Source organism: Vidua chalybeata, chromosome 17 (genome assembly GCF_026979565.1).
Source record: "Vidua chalybeata isolate OUT-0048 chromosome 17, bVidCha1 merged haplotype, whole genome shotgun sequence".
Taxonomy (NCBI): Eukaryota; Metazoa; Chordata; class Aves; order Passeriformes; family Viduidae; genus Vidua; species Vidua chalybeata.
This window is the reverse complement of record NC_071546.1, coordinates 3,081,187-3,092,678: the sequence shown is the minus strand read 5'-3', so window position 1 is coordinate 3,092,678 and position 11,492 is coordinate 3,081,187. Positions and strand designations below refer to the sequence as shown.

The window sequence follows — 11,492 nt, the reverse complement described above, 5'->3', positions numbered from 1 at the left end:
ACAGGCTCGGTGAACTCAATTTTGTCAGGGGCAGCAAATCCCAAGGATGATTTTCTGTGCCAGGGAAATACATGCAATAACAACTGCCTTTTTCTGCAGCAGGGAGGTTGGTGTGGAGTTGCTTCCTCCAAACTTTGAATGGAACCACTTAAAAGCATCCTAGTAAGTTGTGTAAACCCAAAATTTGACACTGCTTTGAGAGCTTTATGAGTACAGCTACAAGGGTATTTCACATACACCTGAAGTTTATTGTTAAAAGGCAAAAATTAATCACAATGCAATGTATGTTAAATGTACATCTCCATTTTGTACGTCTCCAATGTTGCACCTTTTTTTTTTCTATTTCCTTTAATGATGAGGGTGCTAATGTCAGCACCAGCCCTGGGTGTGGGAGTGTTGAAGGTTTTGTTCATGGCAGGATGGGAATGGTTGTTGAAACAAACCCGTGTTTGGTTGGGTGTCTGTGCGCTGCTTATTATTGCCCAAATTATCCACCAGATCCTTACTATTGCCCAAATCTTGCCATTGCACAGACCAGAAATGAAATCAATCCATGGCGCAGTGACTTCTTGTAGCCAAGCTGTAAAACTCACTGCTGCACTGGTAAGAGAGATTAGAATTTAACTGAATTAGGTTGCAGAGCTGTAAATAGCCACTAGAAGAGGAAATAGCCATATCTCTTGGATCCTAAAGAAGGATTTTTTCCTGATCTCTGGCAATGCCTGATCCAATTTTGATTCTCAACCTGTCAGCCCAGCAGTGCACAAATGACAGGGCTCATTGGAGAAATCCTGTTTTCTCTGAGGAGAAGCAGACTCTGACAGATTGGAGAGGCCAGTGAGTTTACCTGCTGTGTCAAATCTTGACTTTAAGAAGGGGAAAAAAAAATCTATTTATGAGGACATGTTTTACATTTCACCCAATACCAGCTCTGTGTGACTGCTGTAGGAGCTCAGTATGAGCCCAGTGTCTGTTTGCTGATTCCAGGGTTGTGGTCCCAAAAGGAGGAGAATTCAAACTGATGGGGAGTAGGTTTAGATTGGATATTGGTAAGAAATTCTTCCCTGTAAGGGTTGTGAGGCTCTGGCACAAATTGCCCAGAGAACTTATGGCTGACCCTGGATCCCTGGAGTGTCCAAGGCCAGCTTGGATGGGGCTTGGAGCAACCTGGAATAGTAGGTGTCCCTACCTCTGGGGGGGGGGGGGGGGGGGGGGGGGGCATGAGATGGCCTTTAAGGTCCATTTGGACCATTTTGGGACTCTCTGTTTCCCTTCTAGCAGAGCCTGAGGTCAGAGGGAAAAGTCCCAGCTGTTGCTGTTGTGTGTGTAGAACAGAGCTGGGGTTATGGGGATGCAGTTCTTGGATGTGTTACTTTGTTTTGCCATCAGACTGTGGGTCATCCCCAGTCCTTCCCCCAAGGGAGCGGAGAGCTCTCCCTTTCTCAGTGGCAGGGGCAGCACTCACCTTTACCCTCAGGACACGGATCCCCGGGGCTGTGGCAGGGAGGTCTCAGGGCTTTAGAGTGCACCGTGCCTTGGAGTGGCTCTGCCTCTGTCCCGGGGGGGGGCTCCAGCAGCAGCTGAGGGGTTGCGGCCATTTGGGGGAAAAAGAACTCCCCACATCTGTTATCATGGAATCACAGAATGGTTTGGGTGGGGAGTGACCTTTAAAAGCAGTCTCATTTCACCCCCTGCCCTGGGCAGGGACATCTTCCACTTGCCCAGGTTGCTCCCAGCCCTGTCCAACACGGCCCTGGACACTTCCAGGGAGCCAGGGGTAGGCACAGCTTCTCTGGGCACCCTGTGCCACGGTCTGCTCATCCTCACAGGGAAGGATTTCTTCCTAATCTCTAATCTAGACCTCCTCTCTTTCAATGTGAACCAATCCCCCCTTGTCCTGTCACTGCAGGCTCTTGCAAATACACTCGTCCCACCTTTCCTGTAAGTCCCTTTCAGGTACTGGAAGGATGGGGTTTCACGCTGATGTCCCTAAAGCGGGATCAGGGACCCACCGCGTTCCCGGGAGCGGCCTCGGGAGCTTGGGGAAAACTTGTGCAGGGTCCGAGGGGTCCGAGGGCTCGGGCGGTGTCTCCGGAGCGGCCCCGCCCCGCGCTCCAAGCGCTTCCGGGGCAGCGCCGGGGCCGAGACGGGGCGGAGGCGGCGGCTCGATCATGGTGGGTGAGGCCGGTCCGGAGGCCGCTCGGGGCCCCTGTGCCGCCCTCGGGGGTCTCTGTGCCTCCCCGGCCCTCGGGGGCTCCTGCGGCCGGCGCAGGGCGGGGCGGTCCCGCTGCCGGTCCCGGCTCCCCTCAGGCACAGGCGCTGCCCCGCGGGCGGGGCCCGGGTAAAGGCGAGACCCCGCTGCGGACTGCGGGGGCTGGGAGTGCCCGGCCCGGCCCGGCCCGGTTCGGTTCGTGTTGGGTTGCGTGTCGGGTCCTGTGTCAGGCCCCCGGGCGGGCTCGTGTTTGTGCGGGGCGGGCCCCCCCAGCACCGGGCCGGGAGCGCTGCGGGTCCCGGCGCTGCCTCCGAGGGGCTTCACCGGCTCTGCCCGGCCCTGAGTCACTGCGGGGAGAGGCCGAACCTTCACCCGGTCCAGCCTAGCCCTGTGCCAGGGAAACGCTCGCAGCGAAACCTGCATTTCCTACGGCTGCCAGGGCACATCCCTAATGCTGGAAGCAGTCAGGAAAAAGAGACTGGTTTGGGATGTTTAATAACCGGGGCTGTATTTGTTCTGTTCTGATTGTATTGGAGGCTTCTCCGTGCTCAGATGTGTTGCTGCCCATTGCATGTTGATGAAAGTGGGGACAAATGTATGTCAAAATTTGTAAAAAAATAAATGCTGACCACAGTTGCAGAAGGAAAATTGAAATTATCTAATAAGATGTATTTTTTAGGCAAACCAATTATTCTAGATGAAAACATGAAGATAAAGGCTGCTGTTGTACATATAGCAAAGGGTATTTAGCAGCAAAATGGTGTTGAGGGTATCTTTATTCTCCTTTTCTAGAGTGCATCTCTCCTCCTCCGTGTGCTATCTCTTGTAGTTATTCACCTCTTCATTAAAATGGGATTTGTGTGTTTCATGAATTAAATATGTAATTTTGTTCTCAGTACTATTTTTGTTGGTCTGGTGAGCTGCATTGACTTGTGGAGGTGCTGGTCAAGCCCCAGAGTAGGAATAGGAGGAGCAGGATCTTCCCACATCGACAGCAGTGAACTGTCAGAGCAGATCACCCACCTGTGAGTTAGATCTGCTGAAGGTGTTAAGAAGAAATTAAGAACTGGTATCCTTCTTTATGGATGCTGCTTTGCATCTGAAAAGGTTTGTTAAGGTCCTGTGAAGGAAAGTATTTAATCAGGACTTCAGTAGTGCTAGTAAGAAGGTGGGAAATCAGATCTTAATTTCTTAATAGATTTAATATTTTACCACTATATTTTCTCAGCATTTGTACACCCTTTCATTTGTTGTTTAATTTACCTTGTCTTCCATTTAAGAACAGTCCAGCATTCAGAATCAAGAGTTTTGTTGAAAATACTTGATTTTTTCTGTGCTGGATCACACAGAAAAACTTCTGCTTTATAAAGACCAGCTCGGGGTTCTCATCTCTTATGAGCCACAGGCTGTGTTACCAACAGCACCCCGATGGAAGTGCTGGTGGTGCAGGGGCTGAGCTGGTGTTGCATTGTGCTGTGTTGTGTTTGTTGTTGGACAAGGTCTCTTCCCAGGGAACGTGTGACATCTTTGTGCCCGTGTGCTGTGGGAGGAAGTGGAGAGAGTTGTTCAGGGTGTCCAGGGAACACAGCCTTGGAACACAGAAATGCCCCTTGTAGGTCTCACCTGTCCTGGTTCGGGTGATTCCGGTCTCCCTTCCTAAACCTTTTCTGGGGGACTCTGCCTTGCAGGATCTGAAAGATGCTAATTGTTTCTGTTTCCTGTGATGGGAATAAAAAATGCCAAATACTCATCCAGCTGTGGAAATCATCTCAGGTGCGAGGGTTTCCCACCTTACTACAGATGCCATAGTTATATTTAGATGGGTGTCTTGTAGCAGGAAAGTTGTGCAGAAGGTACTGAAACCTCCTTTGATGGTTTTTATAGAGCAGACAAAGGACTATTGCTTTGGCCTGTGTTTACATTTTTCCTTTTTTAAGTTGTAAATTATTGGCAGTGGTTACAACCTTGCAGCCATCCCAGCACAAATCAGATTTACAAAGAGTGTTCATTTATTGTTTTTCCCCTCACTTCTCTTATTTGTAATTGCTTTTGGCGTTCATTTGCTAAAATGGAAGGTCATCTTGCAACCACAATGTATCTTTTCCTACTTTTTTTCATAAATTCCATGTCCATTTTCAAAGATTATTTTTGTTTGACACTTAAATTGTAGCAGTCTGACTGCAGCTTCCAGCTGCAAGCCTTCAGCAGGAGGCTTGGGGAGGAGGAGAGAGGGGAGTTCCAGGATGATAATCACAAATGAGTGAAGAAGGCAGACAGATGGAAAATAACTGGAAAGGTCATGCAGAAAAGGTGGCACCAAAGTACAGACACTTGGCTGTATAAACCAGTGTAGGCAGTGGCTTTTTAATCATCCCTGTGCAGCTTTGTGTTCAGCCACGTTATCCCAAAGCTTTGGTGGGAGGCAAAGAGCAGCTGTAACCCTGTAACCCTGTATTGATTTGTGCTTTGTCTTGCAGGCTGAGGTGGAGGAAACACTGAAGCGAATCCAGAGCCAGAAGGGAGTGCAGGGAATCATCGTGGTTAATTCGGAAGGTGCTGTGTCAGCCTCACTTTTCTGACCTATCACTTACTCCAACCACCCGCTTTGAGGGCTGCTGCTTGTAGCACTTGCACTTAGCTTAGAGTCTGGCTTTGGGAGAGGTTTTCCTGCAGCTCAAGAGACAGACAGTAGTCAGGCTACAAAAGAAAATTGGTTTCCAATTTCTGGAAACTCACATTATTATTTTAGGAAATAAATTAAAATAATTTGCAAAAGCGTTGAAATATTTTAGTTATGGCAGTGTTTGAAACTGGGTCTGTGAAAACTTTCATCAGTAGCACTGAGGCTCTCACAAGATGGAAATCTTGCTGCTGGGCCTGTCCAGAACACTTCTGGCCTGGCAGACTCCAGTTCTTTAGCACTGTCTAGTGCTTGTGGTCTCATGGATCTCATCAGCAAGTTGTCTCTTTTTGGAGTCTCTGAAGAGTTCAACAGACTAACTTCTTCAGAGGACTCTCAATACACTGTGAGCAGAAAATGGAATATTTCCTAGAAGTAATCCTTAGAACAGTTGACAGTAGCTGCATGTGAATATACTGAGGATCAATCATGCAGCTTGGCTCCTGCTCGCTGCTTTTCTACGATGGTTGAGTGGTTTGTGCTCTCTGTGCTGCAGCTGCAGTTACTGGAACACACACCTGGTTCTGCCCTGCAGAATTTGTTACTTGGCTGCTGTGTTCTGATCCAGGAGCTGGGGTTTGACTGGCTTTTGGTGGGAGAACACATCTAATGGGTGGCTGAAGTGCAAGGGAGCTCTGTAAAGCTCTGGCTGAACAGTGTGTCTGCCCTCCAGGCTGGTTATCACTGAACCAGGGACCTCCCAGGACTGCACCTCCTGTTATGGCTGAATGTTGGAGCTTCAGCCTTGGAGCTGTGTGATGCAGCAGCTGATGTCCTCCATAATCATTGATCCCAGCCTGGTGTTGCTCAGTATCATTTAACTGGTGTTGGGGATCCTTTCTGAAGTAAAAAAAGTGTCCCCAGTCAGGAGAAAAAACTGCAACATTGGTATTTCTTCTCTTCTCTACAGATGATTATTTTTGTTTAATTTATTTATATTTCTAATTCTCAAAATGAAAAAGTAAAGTACTGGTGCTACCAGAGGTAAACAGTTCTTACCTGCACCTGTGGTCCCACATCTCAGCTTTTTTGTATCTTGTTTTTCTTCATGTTTTCCTCTTGCCTTCAAAGAGAACACTCCTAACCCCTGGTGGGATGACAACCAAGGTTGGACCGGGTGATGCCAAGTGCGGGGTTGGTTCTGGTGGTTTGTCACTGAGCCTTGCTGTCCCTCTCCTGCAGGTATTCCCATCAAGAGCACCATAGACAACTCCACCACCATTCAGTACGCCGGCCTCATGCACAGCTTCATCATGAAGGCCAGGAGCACCGTGCGGGACATCGATCCCCAGAACGACCTCACGTTCCTGCGGATCCGCTCCAAGAAAAATGAAATCATGGTCGCTCCAGGTAGGAGAGAGCAGGGCAAAAGCAGGAATCTGGGAATCCAGCAGGATTGCTTTGACTTGAGACTGATACTGTCAGCCTGGAAGGAGTCTGCCTGCTGCTTGTGTTCACATTGGATAATCCCTTCTCTCCAGGAAGCTGTTCTACTTTCTGGAGAGTTGAAAGCTTTATCATTGACCTAAGTTTCCTTTGTCATGTTTGAATGTGGCAAATCTTTTCGCTCATTCTGTGTAGATCAAAGTAAAAAGTATTAGATAATGCTTGAGAGAGTGCTGCACCCTCTCATGCTTTCAGTATAAAACCCTAGGATTTGGAAAGAAATACATTCTGGGAGCAATTTCCATTCAGAACTATGGACTGAGTGATAAAACAATAGAGTCCTGACTTTCCAGTTCTGGAAAAAGTAATAGAGCACACTGTAGCTGTAATCATGAGTCATGGTACAGCAGTCATTGTATACCATGAGTCATGGTATACATTCCTTCTTTCCAGGAAATATCCTCAGTATTTTGTTGAATTCCAGACTGGGAAGCAGCGAGATGAGTGCAGGTCGCTCATGTGGCAGGAATTCAGCCTTGTCCCTGCGTGCTCCCTGCTGGGATGGGGCTGGTGGAGAGGCCGAGAAGGGGGTGGCAGTTCCCCATGGCGGGCATGGGTCAGGGCAGATCTTAACACAGGCTCTGGTTCTTGCTGAGGCAGCCTCAGATTTCCACAGGAAGGATGGAAAGAGGAATAAGCGTTGCTCCAGAAAAAAAGCTGCGGCCCCCAGTGTACCTGTGAGAGAAAGGGCAGTGGCCACCTTGCACCAGTGTGGCACGTGCCACTTACTGTAGTTTCCTGGCACAAACTGGGTTAAATTCAGCTGCCTTGGGAACACACAGTTTCTAAAGCTGAGAGTTTTTCTCAGTAAAACCCATAAAATAAATTATCTGACACTTGGAGCCGTTTTTCTCATTGAGAATGAATGTGAGGGCTCTGGAGTTCCCACAGTGCATCAGAGAGATGTGAAAATGCTGGAACTTACTGTTTCTGTGAACAAATACCAGCAGTGAAAGAATAATTTTCTCTTTTTTTCTTCCTCTCCAGATAAAGACTATTTCCTGATTGTCATCCAGAATCCAACTGAATGATTACACTGACTCAGTCTGGTTTTTTCTCTTTGCCTGTTTTATTTTCCCTGTTTTATTTTTTATTTAATGGTAAAGGATAGAGCATTAGTGTTAACTGTGCTATGACTCTTCAGTAAGGTTTGGGAAAACTAAAGCAGGTGGTTTTGTTGTCTACAAACAGAAAAAATGTTGCTTTTTGTATCACAAGTAATTTTGAGTGGGAGCTGGTGAGTTGGAATTGGGCAGTAAAAAAATGCAACAGATTCTTTTAATAGCTAAGATAATATAATAAAATTCTAATAATAACCAAAAAAATACTATTCTTTGTATTCCTTTGTGCTTCTTTCACCACTGAGCTCTGCTTTTACACTCTTGGTTTTGAATGGCTGTAAATATGACTGCCTGTCCTCTAGTTCTGTCTTACTCTGTTGGTTTTACTTCAAAAAAATCTGGCCATAAGAAATTAAAAAGCGTCAACATGTAACTCGTTTTGTCTTACGTGTTTTTCTTTTGAAGATTTTAAGTTTTCTCATGATTGATTGAGATTTTCTTCAAAAACCAGAACCTTCCTAGGACTGTTGTTGTTTGTCTGTTGGCTTTCTGTGAACAATGATTTGGCCCAAGGGCATGTGTAGTGCACTCACAATTGGCTCTTGTGTTGTAGTGTTTTCCTGCCACTTTCTCTCTGCTCCAGACAGAATTTTCATGGCTAAGGAAGGCCATTGAGGCCACCCATGGGAGATCTCACACTTTCTCAGCTCAGTTGCCAGTTTGATCTGCTATTTTCCTTTAGTATTTTTTAATTGATGCCATTAAAGATAAAAAAAAAAAAAACACATAGTTACTCCAAAATGCTTAAGGGGTTATTTTGGTGGAGTTTTTCTTCAGAAAGAAAAAAAAAAAAAAATAAACAGGGCTGGAGATGCTATGGTAAGTGCAGCTGTGGAGATTTTGGTAAAAATGTTGGTGTTGAGTTGGGCACTTGTGGCTTTCAGAGCCCCGCGAAGGGTGGGTGTGTGGGGACTCAAACAGCCAAGGTATGTTCAGGGTTTTCTCTGTGCATTTTCAGACCTGGACATGAATTTTTGGGCTGTGTATAATCTTCTAGGTGGTGGCCATGACCCTGAAGGTCAGAAATACCTGTTGGGGTCTGTAGCCCTGTAGCATCAGTGCTTTGGGTGTCCCAGCTGCCCCTGTGACTCAGTGTTGGTTGTTGCTGTTCATGAGCTGCTTCTCCCTTTACACTGGTTTAAGCCATGCCATCAAAACAGGGAATATGGTCTGGAATCCTGCTTGGCCTTTGGAGCAGCTCCTGATACACAGCAGTTTACAGAATGCCTTTGATCTGCAATAATTGTATGCTGCCTCCCAAAAAAATTACCTCCAGCAAGCTGAAGTCTGGGTAATTGAACAGTGAGGCAAGGCAGAAGAAAAATGTGACCTCAGTGATTTCTCTCTGTTGTTTGTAACCCAGAGAAATATTTCCTTGGAGGTGGTGGCCTGCTTTTATGGATTTTGGCTTTCCCAAGTTGGTGGCAGTGCTATTTCTCTGAACAGTGAAAAATCTGCAGCACCCTGCATTCTTTTGGACACTTCCTTAAGGATAGCTGTCCTACCAGTAGCTTTGTGTCACAGTAGCTTGGGACAGAGAGTGTTGAGTGTTGGTTTTACTTCAACAAGCTGTAGTAAATAACCTATTGCAAAACAAAAGATCCTGGCCCTTTTCTGTTGTGTTGAGATCATAAACTTGCAGTGAAATGACTGATCTCCTGCTATGTGCTGGTTGGTTGGGGGTTGGTTTGGGTTTTTTTTCTCAGGGATTGAGAGCAGCCTGGCATGAAACATACTTGGGAATTTGAATGAAAGGCTCTTAAGCTGGATTTGGAGTCAAGGAGTTTGTCAGATCCATCTGGGCAGGGCCTTACTTAGGCCATGTAGTGCTGCCTTTACACCAGCACCCAAAATTAATTCAGATTTATTTTTTAAAACTGGCAAGAGGTGAAGGAAGAACAACAACTTCCATTTACTTAATATGGAACAAAATAACTAAACTAAATAGTAATTAAACTAATAAATTAAACTGAAGTTTATTTGGATCAGGACCATTAGAGGGTCACAGAGCTGTCAGCAATTTCCATGTATGAAAGTTAGGGGAGGGTTTCACTTTCCTACGTTATCATAAACAGGGTCCAAAAAAAAGGATGGATGGAGCTCAGTCTCTGGTCCTGTGCTTTGTGAGTCTGGGCCTGGTTATTTGTGTGGTAAAACTACTGCCAAACTGAGGAAGAGTAGAAAAATGAGTGTTATGGTTCTAGTCCTTTTTCCTAGCCAGGATCACGGGAAGCCTGAGCAGCCTATACCACCTGCACCTTGGAGCTGCTCTGTGCTAGGGCTGGAGACTGGCCTGGTTTGCTGTCTTGGAAAAGTCAGTTCTGGTTTTGGTGGATCCCTGTCGAAGGCTGAGGAAACAACTGCTGCTGGGAAAACAAACCCTGATGGATTAACAAGGTAATGAAAGGGAGTTTGGGGCATGGCTCCGGGCTGGGAAGGGCAGCACTTGAGACCCAAGGATGTGCTGCCTCTGTGCTGAGATAAGGCTCTGACAGAGGAGTGGTGGTAACAATAAAAGCTGAGCTTGTAGACACCTTCTGTGGATTTGTGTTAGCTCCAGAGCCCTCCCAAGTAACTCCTCCCCTGCCTAAGGTGGCTGATGACAGTGTCCTTCACATATAGGACACGGAGAAGCTGTGGCTGCTCCATCCCTGGCAGTGTCCAAGACCAGGTTGGACAGGGCTTGGAGCAACCTGGGACAGTGGAAGGTGTGGGCAGGGGTGGGACTGGATGAGACTTAAGGTCCCTTCCAACACAAACCAGTCTGTGATTTATGTTTGATCTTGTCTTAGCTACTTCTCTAGAGAACAAAGGCAAAGAGCTCATACCAAGAGAGGCTGGGCTAAAGTGAGCAGAGCTACAGCAGCTCCTGGGACCCACCAGCTGCAAGAGAAGCAGAAGCAGCTGGGGGTACAGGGGCAGGAGCTTGGACACTGCCTTGGCCAGCAGGAGCCTGGGCATCAACACAATTCTGTTGGCAAAAATACACTTCCTTTACCAGGATTGCAGGATTCCTTCAGGGAGATTTCCCTCACTGCCGTGGTTTCACAAGGTCCAGGAGTGCTCATTTTCAGTGGTGCTACACTGTGGACTGCTGGCATGCGGGAAGCTCCTTGATAAGTCTGGGTGTTAGGACAGCTTGCTAGTGCCTTTAACCTTTGACTGACCGTGGGAGAAGGGGTTGGATCTCAAATGCACCTCCATAAATAAGGAGTTTTGCCAGGGACATCAGTAAGACCAGGCAAGAAAGGCATTAATGTGTGCAGAACTGTTCAGGAAGCTGAGGGCTGAAGGAAGAAGCGTATAAATTAAATCAAACTTATTTGATCCACATCCCATTTCTGGAGGTACACTAACATGCTGAGAAACTCCAGAGCTCCTATTAAATGGAGTTTTTTCTCCCTTTCCAGGTGTCTGAATAATATTCTGTGGAATTATGGCCCCAGTCCTGCAATAAGGTCTGCATGGATAAAACCAGGGGCCGCATCACGAAATTGGAAAGACTTTCACATTCCTCTCATCAAAAAGAGGTTCACACTTTATAGCAACAGTAACAAGTCCCATTGCTGAGGATGAAGTCTGTAAAGGTCATCACTTGCCATGTCTGATTCAACATTCCTGCTTTCCCTTCAGTATTCTCTGATTAACAGGACCTATATCAGAGATTAATATCTCTATTTGTATCTTAATTATGAAAGTGAATCTGAAGAGTTTATACTTCCTTACCAGTATGTGCTTGTTTAACTACTGCTTGGTCAAAGAAAATCCATTATATTGGGCATGGAAGTGTTTTCTTTCTTGGGTAAACTCAACAAGGAAACAAGAATTTTTTTTCAATTCTAGTTAAACATATTTGTTTAAATTGGTGACACAATAATCAGAGCAGTTCTTTCAAAACTGCATTTTTCATGTATATATTTTTTACCAAGGTTGTACTTAATCCTTTAACATTTTGTGTTTGCTCCTGTTTTGTGCCAATTCCCTGTAACAATGAGACATTGCTCCACACGATACAGCTCCTGTTGTGGCGTGC

General features: G+C 46.3%; 3 protein-coding genes across 7 annotated transcripts in view; 2 read left to right on the top strand and 1 right to left on the bottom strand.

The window, feature by feature from the left end:
• Nucleotides 1-4,730, top strand: part of ITCH (itchy E3 ubiquitin protein ligase) — a 96,940-nt gene extending 92,210 nt beyond the window's left edge. For all 5 annotated transcript variants that reach the window (XM_053958737.1, XM_053958734.1, XM_053958732.1 and 2 more), the window contains one exon: nt 4,690-4,730. The gene's annotated coding sequence lies outside the window, so the exon portion shown is untranslated. The remainder of the gene's footprint in view (nt 1-4,689) is intronic.
• LOC128796877 (basic salivary proline-rich protein 1-like) lies at nt 1,976-2,635 on the bottom strand. Its single transcript, XM_053958926.1, has one exon. The coding sequence runs from the start codon at nt 2,633-2,635 to the stop codon at nt 1,976-1,978; it is 660 nt and encodes a 219-aa protein (XP_053814901.1).
• Nucleotides 3,901-7,832, top strand: DYNLRB1 (dynein light chain roadblock-type 1). The gene is made up of 4 exons (XM_053958742.1): nt 3,901-3,985; nt 4,690-4,765; nt 6,075-6,242; nt 7,326-7,832. Exons 1-4 carry the CDS (start codon nt 3,911-3,913, stop codon nt 7,367-7,369), a joined length of 363 nt encoding a protein of 120 aa, XP_053814717.1. The 5' UTR covers nt 3,901-3,910; the 3' UTR covers nt 7,370-7,832.
• Nucleotides 7,833-11,492: the final 3,660 nt, after the last annotated feature.

What these genes read in the sequence shown, in the direction of transcription:
- LOC128796877 (XM_053958926.1), bottom strand. Translation starts at nt 2,635, where the DNA reads ATGCAGGTTTCGCTGCGAGCGTTTCCCTGGCACAGGGCTAGGCTGGAC.
- DYNLRB1 (XM_053958742.1), top strand. Translation starts at nt 3,911, where the DNA reads ATGCTAATTGTTTCTGTTTCCTGTGATGGGAATAAAAAATGCCAAATA. An exon ending in AGCTGTGGAAATCATCTCAG is followed by an intron (nt 3,986 to 4,689) that starts GTGCGAGGGTTT and finishes TTTGTCTTGCAG; the next exon opens with GCTGAGGTGGAGGAAACACT. An exon ending in CATCGTGGTTAATTCGGAAG is followed by an intron (nt 4,766 to 6,074) that starts GTGCTGTGTCAG and finishes CCTCTCCTGCAG; the next exon opens with GTATTCCCATCAAGAGCACC.